General features: G+C 44.2%; 1 protein-coding gene across 8 annotated transcripts in view; it reads left to right on the top strand.

Moving 5' to 3' along the window:
- The window catches only part of CYB5A (cytochrome b5 type A), a 101,766-nt gene that overhangs the window by 15,558 nt on the left and 69,058 nt on the right, over positions 1-17,150 (top strand). For all 8 annotated transcript variants that reach the window (XM_078435140.2, XM_078435139.2, XM_078435138.2 and 5 more), the window contains exons 2-3: positions 14,384-14,512; positions 16,624-16,653. In XM_078435140.2, coding sequence (XP_078291266.1) covers positions 14,384-14,512; positions 16,624-16,653 — 159 coding nt within the window. The remainder of the gene's footprint in view (positions 1-14,383; positions 14,513-16,623; positions 16,654-17,150) is intronic.

Raw genomic sequence — 17,150 nt, 5'->3', positions numbered from 1 at the left:
CCCTGCGGAACAGCTCCTGAACCTTCTTCGCAGGCCTACTTCCCGCATCCCTCCTTACCTAGCGCCCTTGTTGGCCTCCAGCTCCTGGGAGGGGATCCCACCACCTGCTGTGCCGTTAGCAACGGTAGCAGGTGCTTACTGTGCTTAGCTACTGTTTGTCGACATGTCTGTTTGCTCACTTAGACTGTAGCTCCCTGAGGATGGGGGCCATCGTTTACCCATCTTGGAAGCGACAGAACTTGGCATGACACTTGGCAGATGTTTGAGTGAGTAGGATGGGTCTCAGGCTAGCGGGAGAACACAGGGATAGGCCTGGTTTTAAGTTCCATCCCGTGATCTTCGAGGGAAACCAGGAGAAATAATTCAGATGATGCTGTAAGCCTCTGGTCCCTGGGCTTTGAGGATTCAGTGAGAGCCCCTAGGCGGTGCAGAAAAACTGTCCAGAAATTACAGAAAACATATGGTTGGGCTCTTTTTTCTGAATCTTGTATAAATTGTTTATGTTCCAAACTCCTTTGAATTGTTTTCATTTTTGACTTAACTATTAAGAACTTTAAGATTATTAAAGATAATCTCTTTAAATAAATATTTTTGCCTAGTCATTGTTTATGGACAATATGTTTATTTGACTTTTTTTTTTTTTTTTTTTTTTGGCAGTGTTAAGTGTTTGCATTGGGAGATCCTATTTGAAACTTTAGAACTGGTGGACTTTGGGGCCACATAACATTACATTTAAGTGGGAAGGGTTTTTTTGTTGATGGCCTTTGTTTTGCTTGTTTAAGCAAGCTCTCAGAGGGAATGACTTTGACCTGACACGTTGTGGTTCGGTAGTGCAGATCCGTGTACCCTCCTGAGTTTTTTTTGTCGGGGATAACCTCACACCGGGTAGAACCCCGCGATAGAAGTGTGTTTGTGTCTGGTGAATCTTTCTTAGTTGGTAACCCAAGAAGTCGGAGCAGGTAACAGAATCTCTTGGGGTCTAGAAAAAGTGAGAGAGATTTTCCCCTAACTTCCCCAAACAGAAATTTATGGAGAAACTTTATTTTTAAGGGTATCTTACCTAAGGTCACTCTGATCAGAAACATAAAGACGGTCATTTAATTGGCATGTTCAAAAAAGAGCGGGGGAAGACTGAACTACAAGTCAGGCACCAGCGTCCTGGTCCCGCCTCCTCCACGATCTGTCAGCGTAATGCTGGGCTTCCTTTCTCTGGGTTCTGGTGTCCTCATCTGTGAATCTCAAGATGTGGAGTCTCTGAAGGTTCTTTCCGACTTGCACTTCTGAGATTTTAACCTTCAGTCTACTTTTTTGAGTCCAGATCTTCAGCTCAGTTTTATGCTTTTGATGCCAGGCTCACCGATAGGGTGGAGGATGGCAGGACTTTCAGGGAGCCGAGAGAGCTTTATTATGAACGCTGGAGCTGTAACGGATTGAGGGCAGTGGGAGGCTGGAAAGGCCCACGTCTGACGGCCCAAGATGAGATGCCCTGGCTCAGCCCAATCCGTGAGGTGGAAGAAAGGGGCAGATTCCTCCTTCCCCTGTTTTTTGTTTTGTTCAAGCCCTCCCTGGATGGATGACCCACCCCCATATTAGGAGGGCAGCCTACCCTAGTCCGCTGATACGAATGCTCATCTCCTCCAGAAACACCCTCTCAGACACACCCAGAAATACCGTTTACTCCGGGCATCCCTGGACGAGTCAGGCTGACACACAAAATGAGCCATCCCACAGCCTTACACGTTTTGCTTTATTCAGAATGATCTCTTCACAAACCCAAGCCTGCCGTGCACATTTCAGCCAGTAAGCGTTCATTGGGATTCATATTCTTGTTAAACTTATTCATCTTTATCCACCGTTTATCCAAATTCTAACTCTTGCCTAGATTATTTTTTAACAACCCCTGCTTTTCCAGACTTCTTTGTTCAGTCAACAGTTAATACTGTTAATCTCTTAATATTGCTCTAATTGTTTACCGTATGTGAAGATCATTGTCCTAACTTGGTTTTACGTTTCTAGACACTGGGAATAATGTTTATTCACATCTTTTATATGCTTTAGGACTTTAGTGCCTGGCACATGGTATTGACAAAATGATGGATGTAGTGGTTAGAATTAATCTCAGATGAACTCCAGGGGCCCCTGGGTGACTCAGTCGGTTAAGCATCGGACTTCTGCTCGGGTCATGATCTCGCGGTCTGTGAGTTCGAGCCCCGCATCGGGCTCTGTGCTGACGGCTCAGTGGCTGGAGCCTGCTTCAGATTCTGTGTCTCCCTCTCTCTCTGTCCCTCCCCCACTCACATCTCTCTCTCTCTCTCTCTCTCTCTCTCTCTCTCTTGCTCTCAAAATAATAAACATTAAAAAAAGTTAAAAAAAAAAAAAGAACTCCAAATAACTGTGCTTAAATAAGAAATTTATTCGTCTGTCATAAAGAAGCAAGCTTTGCAGTCCAGGCCTAGTGGGCTGGCTGTGTTCCATCAAGCCCTCACCACTATACCTCTAGTGTATTTCTGGGCCATCCATAGGGGTCTGGTTCTCATCTGCCAGTTCAAAGGTAGCATTCCCATTCCAGACAGCAGGATGAAGAGAAAGGGCAAAGGGACACACTATTCTAAAGAGAAGACCTCTAGAAGGTGATTCTGACACTTCCACTTCTACTCCATCAGCCAGAATTTAAGCACATGGCATAACACAGCTGCAGGGGAGGCTGGGCGAAATCTCTATTCTGGGTGGCTGTCTCCCGGTGAAAAGTTTAAATGTAGTGGGGGGAAGAGAGAGACACAGGGAGCCGCTTTGGCCCCACGCATGCTCGTGTAGCTGAGGACACCCCTGTGCTGGGCAGGCGTTGAGGCTTTCTTTGTTGAGATATTCCAAAGGCATTTGATTTGCCTGCAGAAATTCACCACTGTAGATTTTGGAGCGGGATACATGAAACAGTTGGTATTTGAAGATGAACATTCTAGCAGTGGTACAGGAGATGGGTAAGAATGGGAGAGGGGTTGGGGAGAGGAGGACCAGTTTGGTGGCTGGAGCCATGAACTTGATGAGAAGCCATCCCTGGTTTTATTTACAAGAATGCAAGGTTTTCCTGTCCTGTGAACAAGACCTAACTTTTGACTACAAAATTTTACAGTTTCTTTTTCCAGACTGACTAACAAATAGGAATTCTAGGAGTTAAGGTCAAAGACTAAGCAAAAATGTTACTTTGTGTCAAGCCTAAGACTGTCTCATTTATGAAATTGTTTTTATTAAGGGGGGATAGCACTAGCAAAAATAATCCCAAAAATATAATTTGTACCCATCTTAATTTTCTGGGAGGAGAATCCAAGGAACTGTAAAAACGGCTGCAGAAACAAATAGTAGGCATACAAAATGGACCTGGAGAGTATTTTCACCAGTAATTAGTTTAAGAATTAATAGTAGTCGCAGGCTGCACATTTGAATCTAGAATGATTTCGATTTTATGTTTTCTTTCTCATTCAGGTTATTGCCTTCCCAGGGGAGATGGGTGGGGGGACATGAGTTAAATAGGTGGTGGGGATTAAGGAGGGCACTTGTGATGAGCGCACTTGTGATGTTGTATGAAAATGTTGAATCACTGTACTGTGCTCCTGAAAGTAATATTACACTGTATGTTAACTAAGTAAAATTTAAATAAAAACTAAAAAAAATTTGCAAATCACACTATGGCATAGTAAGGATACAACAGATCTTTCCACCTTAATGGAGTTTAAATAACAACAAAAGAAAAACTAATGACAATAATCATTTGAAGAATATTAAGCTATTTCTAAAAATGTTGCTATTGCATGTGATAAAAGTGGAAATTCAAATTTTAAAAAAGTACTCTTGAGAAAAAAAGTAGAAAAAGAATGCCTTAAAAAAAAGATTATTGCCTTCCCAATAAGAATTTATTACTTATTGAAAACATCTGCATCAGGAGAGGCACCTAAGTTTATCTTTTTTATCTTGCCATTTTTTATAGGTCCTTTTCTTTTTTTTTTTTTTTCAACGTTTATTTATTTTTGGGACAGAGAGAGACAGAGCATGAACGGGGGAGGGGCAGAGAGAGAGGGAGACACAGAATCTGAAACAGGCTCCAGGCTCTGAGCCATCAGCCCAGAGCCTGATGCGGGGCTCGAACTCACGGACCGTGAGATCGTGACCTGGCTGAAGTCGGACGCTTAACCGACTGCGCCACCCAGGCGCCCCTATAGGTCCTTTTCTTAGCATAGTATTACTATTATTATTATTTAGTGTATTACTAAATAGGAAATAGAACTTTACTGCAATTTAAAAAAATCCTCTAATTATGCATGTATTCCTTTGTTTAGCATTTCTCTTTGGCCTCATTCTAAAAAGGATTTGAGGCCTCACTCTCATTATGTTGACACTAGAGTTCTTGGCCTCTTAACACAAATAATCTGAGACTTGGCCTTCATTGACTGCACTTATTCTGTACCTGACCACGGATACGTGTGTCCTGTTGGGCTCTGGGGAAGCACCTTGTAGTTTGCTCTGATACTCCCCCCCCCCCCACCGGTGTGTGGGGAAATTAAACTTATTCTCATTTGAACAAAGTTACATGTTGTATGTGTATCTCTAGTGACTGGTTGTTACTGAAGTGTAGAAGATCCAGGGGTTAGGGGATGAGGTGCAAGAAAGAAGCTGTCCTAGGACCAGCCTTCACCCCTTGAACAGTCCTGCTGTGACATCAGTGGACCATGGGAGTCTTGCCATGGGGTTTGGGTCACGTTCTTTTTTGTAATGACCTGGGGTGGAGACCATTGAGCTGCTTAGTGTTAAATAGACCACATGTCTTCTCAGTGAGATTATTTAGACTTTGGTTATGAATGAAGCTTATCACATTTTCTGAAGGGAGGCTGTGAGTGTGGGGTTAGCCCTGATAACCTTGGTGTCCCTCCTGAGCAAAGCAGTCGAAAGAGTACTTGAGCTCCGCCTGCCCTGAGTGTTTTTCAGATTAGAGCAAATTCTTACCAGTAGGAGATATTTGGAAAGAGGAGTGGGTGGGTGGGGTCATGGCTAGGTTGGCTCTGTAGGTGAAGAGTGACAAGTTGGTCATTGGTTTTAAGTATGTGGATCTACCCTTTCTTTCTTTCTTTTCTTTCTTCTTTCTGTTTATTTATTTTGAGAGAGAAAGAATCCCAAGCAGGTGTGGAACCTGATGCAAGGCTTGATCTCAAGAACCATGAGATCATGACCTGGGCCAAAATCAAGAGTCAGATGCTCGTCAGACTGAACCACCCAGGCACCCCCACCCCCTCTTTTTTTAAATAAACTCTAGTCACAACATGAGGCTCCAACACAAGAATCCCGAGATCAAGAGTCACATGCTGTATGGACTGAGCCAGCCAGGTGCCCCAAAGCGTGTGGAGTTTTCACAGCACGTGACTCAACAGTGTTTACCTGATAGTACTACCATAAGAACATTACCTGAGCCAAAATCAAGAGTCGGATGCTCATTGGACTGAATCACCCAGGTGCCCCCGCCCCCTCTTTTTTAAAATGAACTCTACCCCCAACATGGGTCTCGAACACAAGAATCCCAAGATCAGGAGTCACATGCTCTGTGGACTGAGCCAGCCAGGTGCCCCAAAGTGTGTGGATTTTTCACAGCACGTGACTCAGCAGGGTTTACCTGATAATAATACTACCATGGTACTGTTCATTTAAGATGAAACGAAAATCTGAGTTTATTTCTATTTATTAGTATTGTCCAAAGGACTGTAAATACTCATTAACTTATTATTGATACTTGGTGCCCAGGGAAGAAATATTGATCAAGTTTGTAATATTTTCTCCCTTTTTGAGCTCTTAAATTTGTAAGAAAACAGGTAACATACCTATTAGATCACCGAGTACCATACAGGCTGAGCAAATGCCATTAATGAGGGAGGGGTGACCTCACCATCCCCATTCGGCACGTGGAAGGTTCTGTTGTTGCCTGTCCTCCCTCTGGCATGACCTACCCTTTCCTTGCATTTTGATACTTATTTAACACTGTGTTTTCTGCCTTATTCCTCTCATTTTTGTATATATTTGTGAGTCCCTTATAAATCCTCAAATTCACAAGTATAATTGCAACTGTATTTCTCATGTTAAATAGAATGTGACTGAAAGGACTGAGACCCTTAGTGATTGTAAAAGGACTAAAGCCAATAAACTGGTAATTTGTGTGAAATTAACATAAATCAATAAAGTAGTCTGTGTGAGCCTAGTCTTTATCGCATTGTCATTATACAGACAAGAACTTCAGTATCCTTACCCTGTAGTGCCCTGGGGTTGGTAAAACAAGTCAGGCTTGATCCTACAACCTGCCAAAACCACAGAGAAGAGTTGTTGGGTCCTTGGTCGTTATCAGCTTTTATCTTGGCCTCTCCTTCTTGGATGAATCAGTTGACAAAAGCTTTTTCTTCCAAAGCAGTTTGGTTTGTGCCGAGCCCTCGTTCTTGTCCAGAGGCTCTTGCCTATGAGCCTTCTCACCTTGAGAGGAGGTGTACTACCACGCACGCACACATATAATAAAAACATATCCTTCGCTGCAAATGAAACGCCTTTGCAGTTTTCACCCAGGTTGTCTCTATGTCTTGGAAAAGGTTCGTGTTGTCTGTAGCTACAGCGTCCAGTGTGGTAGTTACTGGGCATATGTGGCCATTTACACTTAAATAAATGAAATTTCCCTTCCGTTTCTCACCCCCATTTCAAGTGTTCAGTAGCCGTTTGTGAAATCTGGTAACAAAACCATCGCTTTATTATACTCCTCTTGATGTTCTCTTCACTTCCGTCGCCATTATTAACCCGTGACTTTTTTTCAGAGCTGCTTGTTATGAAGAAGGCTTTTGTCACGTGACACAAATCGCAGCCTTGAAAAGAAGTTGAGAATCACTGAGCTGCAGAATCACTGTGCTATGGATGCTGGGCAGTAGCTAAGTGCCTCATTTGCTCCTGCCCCTCAAGGAGAGTGACTCAAGTCCATGGTTAGCAGGGTGGCGTATTACTGCATGTTTAGGACCTGGTGGATCATTCATGATCAGTCAGAACCATGAGGCTGTATCAATGGAGGCCAAGGGTTTTTTCTCTCTTATTTTATTTCTTGAACCTCAACTTAAGTGCATGGTTCTTCAGGATCGAGTCACATTGATTTTTCGTGTACTTTTGGTGTCCCACACGATGTCTTGCTCAGAGTAGACAGTAAATATTTTGATCAAGTAAATTAGACAGCAATTAGATATGAACTTATATGGTTTCTGAATGGGAAGAGCTAGTATAGTTCAGGAAAAGGAGAGAGAATAGTTGAAATGAAAAGTTGTCATCAACCACGTAACTGGTTCTATGTAACGGTTCCAAAACTAGTGTGTCCGTGTGTAATGACCTGTGTTCATCTCCTCTAGCTATCCAACAATTACTTATAAGTATTTCTTCGTGTCTGCCACGTGCCAGGCACTGGACAAGGGTTTGGGGCAGTAGGGGTGAGTAAGATCAATCGAAGTCTCTGTACTCGTTGAATCTTACGAGGAAATTGATATAAATATAGATAGTAATAAATGGTGTGAAGGCAAACCAGGAGGTGGGCAGAGAACAGGGTGTGTGTGGGGCTCTTTAGATAGGGAAATCCCGGAAGGATCTGAAGAGCCGACTTGAGTATGAATGAGGGCAGATGGAGTCACATAGAAGCTGGGAGAGGAACGTTCCAAGCAGAGGCAGTTGGGAGGGATCTGACATGGAGAACGAGTTCGGCAAGTCTGCGGACCTGCCCCAAGACTGGCTGGAACTGAGTGAGGGAGGACTCACTTCACCCTCGCCCTCTCTGTGGGAAGATGGGAGGACTTGGGGTATTTGCAAGTGTGGACAGGATCCACCGCCTTCCGCGTGTCACCGAAGCGTGTCTGTTTCCTACTTCCCTTTTAACTCTCCTCACCTCTGCCGTGACTAACCGCCCTGGACTATCTTAATCTTCTTCTAAAAGCCCTCGTGGTGTGACAGTGTGAGGGGGCTGATCGTAGAAGGTGCAAAAGGAAGCAGACCAGTTAGGAGGCCGTTGTGGATATCCACGCTTGGTGTCGGTGTGGTTGGATCCCGAGTCTGCTTTGAAGAGAGCCACCTGGACCCGCTAGTGGATTGGCGTGGGAACGAAAGAGGAATAAGGTTTGACTGTAGCGATTGGGTGCATGGCGGCACTGTTTCTTTCCCGAGAGCGGAAATTCTGTGACGCGGCGCATTTGTTTTTACGTTGTGTTTGGGACGTGCATCAGATGCTGAGTGCACGTGTGAGGTGGGGGCCACTGCAGGTGGGAGGACTCCGGAGCTCGGGAGGTCGGGTGTTATTCCACTGCACGCGCTAGGGTTGGAGACCAGATGAAATCCCTGGGAGAGCTGGTACAGGTAGAGAGTGGGTGGGGCCCACGGCCTCGAGCCCTGGAGTGCTCCCGTGTTGAGACTCGGAGACGAAGAGATTAGAAAGTAGTGGCCAGTGGGGGTGCAGCCAGGGGTCCTGCTGTCCCAGCAGCCACGAGAAGCCAGCATTTCATGAAGACATCCACCGTGCCACGTGTGCTGAGGGCTTTTATGCCGTGAGCCGTAGAGAGGCCTGTAATTTCAGGCCCTGGTTGCCAGCGTTACTGTCGACGCCATGGAAGTTCACCTTGACTTCCTGGAAAGTGTCCTTGGGAGTGGGGTGGGACTCTGGCCGTTAATGTCTTCTGAATTATGGCTGTGCCAGTCTTTTATCTTTTCAAATCTATTTTCCTATAGATAACCCTTCAACTATGGATGCCAAGAGCAAAAGCTAGTTCCAGTTATTTTATGGGTATTCCCTGGTTTGTACCTGGGGTTTCATATGCCGTGAGAGTGATGTGTATTTGGATAACTTGTGTGGTGGAGACTTTGCAGAGGCAGACAAGGGGGTGACTGGCTCACCAGGCATGTGGACACGGTGAGTGTGCAGAGGCACTGATGGAACCAGCCTGCCCACCGAAGCTGGTCTGCCTCCAGGATTCCCGTTCCCGGTGGTTGGCATCAACGTCCATTCGTTCGATTTTGCCAGCCCCAAATCTGTGGCCTCGCGTTGCATCTTGTCTCTCATCCACCGTCGTCATTCCACCGAGACGTCCTTCCTCTCTCGTGTTCTGTCTCTTCTAACACCTGTTCGTGTCCCTGGCTGCTACCAGCCTTCCGTAGGCTGTCTCTCACTGGATTACTGTATTGGCCTTGGCGAATTGCCTTCCCGAATCCTCTCCTGCCCTTCTACCTGTTGTTCACTCTGAAGACTAGGTTATATATATATATTTTTTAAACGTTGATTTATTTTTGAGACAGAGAGAGACAGAGCATGAACAGGGGAGAGGCAGAGAGAGAGGGAGACACAGAATCGGAAGCAGGCTCCAGGCTCTGAGCCATCGGCCCAGAGCCCGACGCGGGGCTCGAACTCACGGACCGTGAGATCGTGACCTGAGCTGAAGTCGGACGCTTAACCGACTGAGCCACCCAGGCACCCCTAGGTTATATTTTTAAAACTATGGTTATATTTAAAAAAAAAAAAATTCTGCTTTTGTCACCTTCCCTTCTTAGATCTTCTCAATGGCTTCTCATCACTTGCAGGAGAAAGATCTAGAGCCCTGTGTGGCCTGCCCTCCCCGGAGCCAGCCTCTTCCTGCCGCAGAGCTCACTGTGTTCCCTCCCCCATGGGACACTTCACCCCTCTGTCTCTGCCCCTCCTCGACCCTGACTCCTGCTCTGTATCTTAGCTCAGCGGAGCCACTCCTGAGTCCATGCTGTATTCTTCATGGCGGTGTGCTCTTTTGTTTCAGAACATTGATTTTTACCTGCAGTGGTACAGTTGCAGATTATTCCTGTGAGGTCCCTATTAGTTTATAAATTCCCCAGGCAGGAGCTGGGACCTTCTCTGCTCCCCATGTCTGGTGTCTGTCGCATAGAGACATTTGTTGTGTGTTTGTTGAGTGAATTGACTTTGGCACGTAATATTGCCAGTGGAAAAAGAAATCTTCGTCTGGAAAAATGGGAGACTTTATGTCAGAAGGACCCAGCTCCGCTGGAAATGGCTGGCTTTTCCATAGCTGCACCCAGTTCTGTCCTTCCTGTGTCCTCCTTACTGTCACCCCTGGTGTTCCCTCCCATCGCTCTCTCTTTGGGCTGCTGACTGCCACCACATGGTGGGATGGGTGGGAGCCCCAGTGAGTGCTGCTTTCTGAGGACAGACTTTTGTTACAGAATTCACCAGTGCTTGGCTCAGTCTTCAGGAGAGCCTCACGTCTTTTGTTCCCTCTAATCTTGCCTGTGTGTGTGACTAGGTACTTCGGTCTTTTTCGTAAATCTTTCAGAAAATCTTCAGATAATTTTCATCACCTGTTAATTCTACTGTTTACCTCTTTTGAAGCCTTGCCTTTTCTTTGAGTCACTCTCCAGTTCTAGAAGCTGCCTAACAGATAGCAGTAAGTTTTCTCAGGGTTTCTGGGCAGAAACTATAGCTGTACACCATCCCTGGGAGAAACCAAGATGGCACCAATGCCAGTGTCCCCAGGTCTGTCTCTTAAGAATGCTGACAGTCTTAAAATGAGATGTGTGCAGTGAGATGTGTGTGTATTAAGACTGCAGCGTGGGGGCACCCGGGTGGCTCAGTCGGTTGAGCGTCCGACTTCAGCTCAGGTCATGATCTCACAGTCTGTGAGTTCGAGCCCCGCATCGGGCTCTGTGCTGATGGCTCAGAGCCTGGAGCCTGCTTCCGATTCTGTGTCTCCCTCTCTGCCCCTCCCCCACTCATGTTCCGTTTCTCTCTGTCTCAGAAATAAACATTAAAAAAAAATAAAAAAAAAAAGAAGACTGCAGCGTGAATCTGCTCACAAGAGTGAAGAGTGTGACACGGTGAATCACCAAGTTTCAAACCGTCGTGATTAGACTTGATTGACTTTACAAAGTGTGTGTCTCTGTGTCTCTTCCCCACATCATAAATATGTTTCAAGGAAAATATTTGATATTATAATGAGCCAGTCCTGTATCTTTTGCTGTCTTATCAAGACTTGAGTTATTTTGTTTAAAAAAAAAATCAACTTTTGGGGCATCTGGGTGGCTCAGTCGGTTAAGCCTCTGACTTTGGCTCAGGTCATGATCCCATGGGTTCGTGGGTTTGAGCCCAGGGTCGGGCTCTGTGCTCATAGCTGGGAGTCTGGAGCCTGTTTCAGATTGTTTGTCTCCCTCTTCTCTCTCTCTCCCTCCCCTGCTTGTGCTCTGTTTCTCTCTCAAAAATAAACATTAAAAAAAAATCAACTTTTGAACTTGTTTTAAAGTTTATTTATTTTGAGAGAGAGAGAGAGAGAGAGCAAGTAGGGGAGGGACAGAGAGAGGGAGACAGAATCCCAAGCAGACTTCATGCTTTCAGTGCAGAGCCTGATGTGGGGCTCAAACTCATGAACCCTGAGCTTACGACCTGAGCTGAAACCAAGAGGTGGATGCTTAACTGACTGAGTCACCCAGTTAGTTTTTTGTATTTGTTTACTGTTTAAAAAATCCTTAAGAGTAAGGCCAAAGATATTTTAGTGTCCGTTTGTTGATGCTATAATTTTTCTTAAATAGTGGTCAGTGGAACCAGTGGAACGCAAGATGTTTTACTTTTTTTTTCCCCCTGAAAAAACTACCTCACAGAGATGGTTTAGGCAGAGCTTACTTAAATCATAGCTAGATGCACGCTTATGTACATGGAGAGACATACTCTCCTGTTTCCTTGCTTGGTCAGAAATTAAATTGAGAACTTGCCCTTTTTTTTGGGTGAGGACTGTTGTGTTGCTCTAAGAGTTTGTGTGAGTGAGCCGGGGAGGGGTGAGGGTGCGAAGAGAGAGTGAGAGACAGAGAGACAGAGACAGAGACAGAGAGAGAGAGAGAGAGAGAGAGAGAGAGAATCTTAAGCAGGCTCCAATGCTCAGTGTGGAATCTGACGTGGAGCTTGATCCCACGACCTCGGGATCATGACCTGAGCTGAAATCAAGAGTCAGATGCTCAACCAGCTGAGCCACCCAGATGCCCCAGAATTCTCTATTTTAAAAACTTGTTTAGTTTTATGATGCTTTGTTAAAGGCCAGTCTGTGTTTTTAATCTCATGTGCAAATTTCCTTTGAAGATTATGGGTTATAACTGGAAAGTAGTGGTTCGCTCTGGGAGATTTGTCTATATTCACATATCCTTAACAGGAACCAAAAGTTAAGGAACTCATGAGTTCAGCCATCCACATGGAAAGAATATTATGTGAACTTACATAATTTGTGGGTGCTGAGTTAAATTAGTCATTTTATATCTCTTGTGTTTTGCTTCTGTACTCCTCAGTCCATGTCCAGTATTAAACAGACTGTTACAGAATCAACAGACCATGGTTTCCATTGCTACAGCCTTGGAGGTACATCAGGAAGCTTCGGATTGGCTCTCAGAGTGAGCCAGTCAGCTGCCTGTACCCCTGGTGTGGCTTCTCATGTTTGTTTATTTTTATTATTATTATTATTATCTTAACATTTATTTATTTTTGAGACAGAGACAGAGCATGAACGGGGGAGGGTCAGAGAGAGAGGGAGACACAGAATCCGAAGCAGGCTCCAGGCTCTGAGCGGTCAGCACAGAGCCCGACGCGGGGCTCGAACTCACAGACCGCGAGATCATGACCTGAGCCGAAGTCGGCAGCTTAACCGACTGAGCCACCCAGGCGCCCCTCATGTTTGTTTAAAGTGGACTTCTGATCTGTGCCCCCAGTAGAAGACATTTAAATAAGTTTGGGAATTCCTGCGGTATGTAGTATTATGTAGCTGTTGGAAAAGTCATGTTGAGGAAAGATGCTTGATGACATTGGGAAAATATTTCATAAAAATGCTGGGTCATGCTCACTGGTTGTATGTTATGTGCTAGGCACATATATCAACATGTTTAATCTTCAAAAACTATGAGATCAATACCATTATTTTCCTAAGTGTACATAGTAGTAGTAAGTAACCACTAGGCAATGCTCTCAGTGCCATGTATTGTAATCTGCTTTTTACCTAACAAAACAGTATGCATAAGGTAATGATCACAGTTTTCTTGTAAAAATTATTCACACATATACCTATATGTATATCCAGCCCTATTGAGATGGCAAGACCATACATGATTGGGTGATTTTTATTTATTTCTTTGTGCTTTCAGTTTTTCTATAATGTAGATGGATAACTTTTACAATAGTAGAGGAAAAGAAAACTGGTAGATTTCTATAGCAGTAGATATATTTAAACAAAGTAGGAGGAGAAATGGATTTCAAAAGAGAGTAATCATCTACCCTTCTTTGTCATGTACCTCTATGTTTTCCATCACTTGGGAGAAATTAAGAACAGAGTGCAGTCTGTTATGCAAAGGAGAGTTGTTTAGTTATTGGACACGTACTTATAGATGATTTGCTTAAGGGTGGGGTAAATTTGAACTAAGGTAATACTGAGGCTCAATTTAAGAAGACTTTTTTCCCGATGAAAGTATTTAGGATGCTAATAACCAAGCTCTTTCTTTTGACTTGAATGAGAACTCCTTTCCTTGCCTGAAGATCTCTGGACTTCATCTGTGTTTGTGCCTTGGCCGCTCTTGTCAGTCCCCTTGCTGCTTTGTGACCATCCTTTGTTTTACCATTTGAAGCACCTAACTAAGAGCACTGAAATGCTTCCGTTCCACAGAGGTCTTCTTCCTGACCCCCACGTAGAGTGCTCCTCTTTCTTCCTTGTCTCCGCAGTCCCCATCAGCAATCTGTCCCTCTGGCAGCAGCTTGAGCAAGTCACTGGTGCACCTGCTTGCTTTCCTTTAACTTTCTCCTAGAAAGTTCTGCGAGAGGCAGGGGATGTGCTTGCCTGTCCAACAGGCTATCCTCTGCCTGTGCTTGGTGGGCAGACGGGGTGCTTTTTGAAGATGAATTATCACACAGTTAATCATCTAAGGAGTAGTAGCATAAGTCTACACTTGGACCGAAGAAATCAAAGGTCAGGATATAGGACTGAATTAAAATTAGGTTGGGTAAAGATTAAGAAGAACAATTTTGAGAGCTTTCTGGAAAAGCAAAGAAGACATTCCCACAGGATTAAAAATATGTGTCTAATGTGTGTATTGCCATATGAATACCTGGGGAAATGGACATCTTTACTATTGGAGAAAGGTTTTTCTGTATTTCCAAGAAGGAAATTGAATACAAAAGAGTATACTGTTCTCACCCACATTATGGATGAGTTGTACTCACACATTGTCATCTATGACTTCTAAAGTAGCCTATTTGGTTAAATAAACTGACCACTTCCTTTTAACTCATTTGCTTGGAAAAAACGTATTTTTTTTTTTTTTTTGTATCTCCTTCAAACAGCATCCTGGTGGAGAAGAAGTGCTAAGGGAAAAAGCTGGAGGGGATGCTACTGAAAACTTTGAGGATGTCGGGCACTCTACAGATGCTAGAGAATTGTCCAAAACGTACATCATTGGAGAGCTTCATCCGGTAAGTACCTTCTTGGGGGGCCTTTCCTTTTCTTTAAGGTTGTGAGTTGACCTTGCTCAAAACGGTAGACTTGTGTACTACGAAATCGAAGGAGTAAAGCAAAAACAGTTCCTCCTGATTTTAGAACACCATTCTTGTCGTAAATCAGCTGGAAATTTCTTTGTATTTCCCTGGCTTAGTTCTCACTGGCGCTTGGGGTCCGGACTCTCTACCCCAAGGCCATGGCGTCTCTCAGACTATGAAGTGTCTCTCAGAGCAGCAGATTGATTGATTGATTGATTTACCTACCTACCTACCTACCTACCCACCCACCTACCTATCTACTATCTATCTATTTATTTATTTAACGTCTATTCGTTTTTGAGAGACAGAGACAGAGCGTTAGTAGGGCAGGGGCAGAGAGTAAGGGAGACACAGAATCTGAAGCAGGCTCCAGCCTCCGAGCTGTCAGCACAGAGCCTGACACGGGGCTCGAACTTACGAACTGTGAGATCATGACCTGAGCCGTAGTCGGATGCCCAACCGACTGAGCCACCCAGGTGCCCCTTGGAGCAGCAGATTTTAGAAAGTGGGGGGTCATTGATCCACCATGGGTTTTTTTGTTTTAGTTTTTGTTTTTTTTTGAGTAAAATATTTTACTTAACAAACTCCCTTCTGCTTTCATTAGTCTGAGGATATTTTAATTCTAAAAAAATTAAAAAAAAAAATTTTAACCCACCTCTGTTAAATGAGTGCACTCTACCTTGTATAAAACCAACACGTTCTCCTCTTTTTTTCTCACTTCACCCCAGAACTTTGAGAATGTTACCTTTGGTGTCAGTCCATGGACTGACTTTGGCAAAATGTTGGCCTACTTCAGCTTTTATATAAACCTAGAGGGGTAATAGGAGTTTAGGCCCTTCTGTGGCAGTTTCAAATGAGCATGTGAAACTCGGCTAATCTGAATGCGGCTGAACACTTGGGAAAAAGCAGTGTCGTTCTCCAAGCAGGCAGTGGATCCTACAGTCTGCATTCAGCTGTTCTCACCTCTGGAGAGCACTGGGGTCTCTCAGCACGGTCCCCAGTCTGCTTCTCAGCTCATGCTGCCTCACCAGGAGCCATCCAGAGGGGGCTGAGGTGCTGTTAGAAGCAGGCTAACAAGAAGCAGCATAGGCGTGTGGCCCTAGCCCAAGCAGGCACTCTGAGAGACCCCTGACAGATGAAAACCCATATGAAAAGTTTTGTTGATTGACGTTTCTTACGACGATCAGGGATGAAGGAAAGCTTAAAGTAGGCTTTTTATGGAAAGCCTGAAGATCAGAAATGTGCTGTAGAGCAATTTCAGTTGAAGGGAGAGGTGGGGTTTTTTGTTTGCTGTTTGGTGGCAGGAGGTGGTGCTCTGAAAGTGTCCCTCACTTATTCGGGGAGTTTATTCATCCACCTGTTTTTATCATCTTCATCTTCACACTTCATCAAAGTGCGGTACGTTCCTGGTAACTGGAGAGACTTCCCTTAAAATGTTTGATTCTTTCCTTTCCAAAACTTGTGGATTTAGAGCAGGTGGGTTTTCAGGCTGTGACTACAGCATTTCTGCCTCACCTGCCTACTGGGCTCCTCTGTGGTCACCTTTAGATGCCCCTTAATTTGGACTCCCTCAACCAGAGGTTTAAGAAAATTACGGCCTTGCAACTGGGAGATTGCAGGAATTCACTAAGGATATCACACAGAATTACACACACACACACACACACACACACACACACACACACACAGACTCATTTCAGAGGATAGAAGAGAAGAATCTAATTAGATCCCAGCTGCTCTCTGAATTGAAGATCAAAATCCAAGTCTAATATATATGCACATCAACATAGAAATAGGATTATCATGGATGACGTTCTAAACCTTGGAACTCTAGATTGAAAACTAATCACTTAATCAGTTGTTAATGTTAGCAGTCAACTCAGATGGATCAAACTATGTGAATAACAACCTAGGTAGATGAACGTAAATTGCTAATAATTACCGAAGAGTAAGGTTTTTTAAAACATCCCAGTAAAAGCGAGTGCTTTGGACATGGTGCTTTCGTAAACTTTCTTTCATTCCATGATGTGCTTTTTTTTCCTTTGCAGGATGACAGATCAAAGATAATCAAACCTTCGGTAAGTGCATCCTCTCAGCGTCTCAGGACCGTATGTGTCTCCACTGTATTTAATGTCTGTCAAACTGGAGGACAGAGGTCTTTTACATATTGGAGGCCAGCATAGGTCTCTCTAGGTTAGATGAATATGTAACCTGTTGGCTCAGGAAAATACTTCATGTGTGGATCAGCCATTGTGTTTCATTAGAACAGCTTGTGTGTTCTCTTCGTAAGACCCTCAACATGTAATTTTTTCCTCATGAATGTCAGTAGCTACCTCTTCAAGAGCTTCTTTTTATAAGCAGCACTGTGCTTCTAATCTGAAAGATTTGACACAAACCTGATTTTCAGAGAGCGTAAAGTCTGATTGAGGACAGATCTTAGTACTTGAACCTTGCAGAACACTACCCGTGTCGTCGTCATCTCTGTGTCCCCGGGGCACATAGTAGGTGTAAAATAAACATTGGTTGCATGGATTTAATGTTAGTCAAATTAAATAATAACTTTTGGGGGCATTTT

This window comes from Panthera onca, chromosome D3 (assembly GCF_046562875.1).
Source record: "Panthera onca isolate mPanOnc1 chromosome D3, mPanOnc1 haplotype 2, whole genome shotgun sequence".
NCBI classification, from domain to species: Eukaryota; Metazoa; Chordata; class Mammalia; order Carnivora; family Felidae; genus Panthera; species Panthera onca.
The sequence above is the reverse complement of the archived record's forward strand: the minus strand, read 5'-3'. Positions and strand labels throughout refer to the sequence as shown.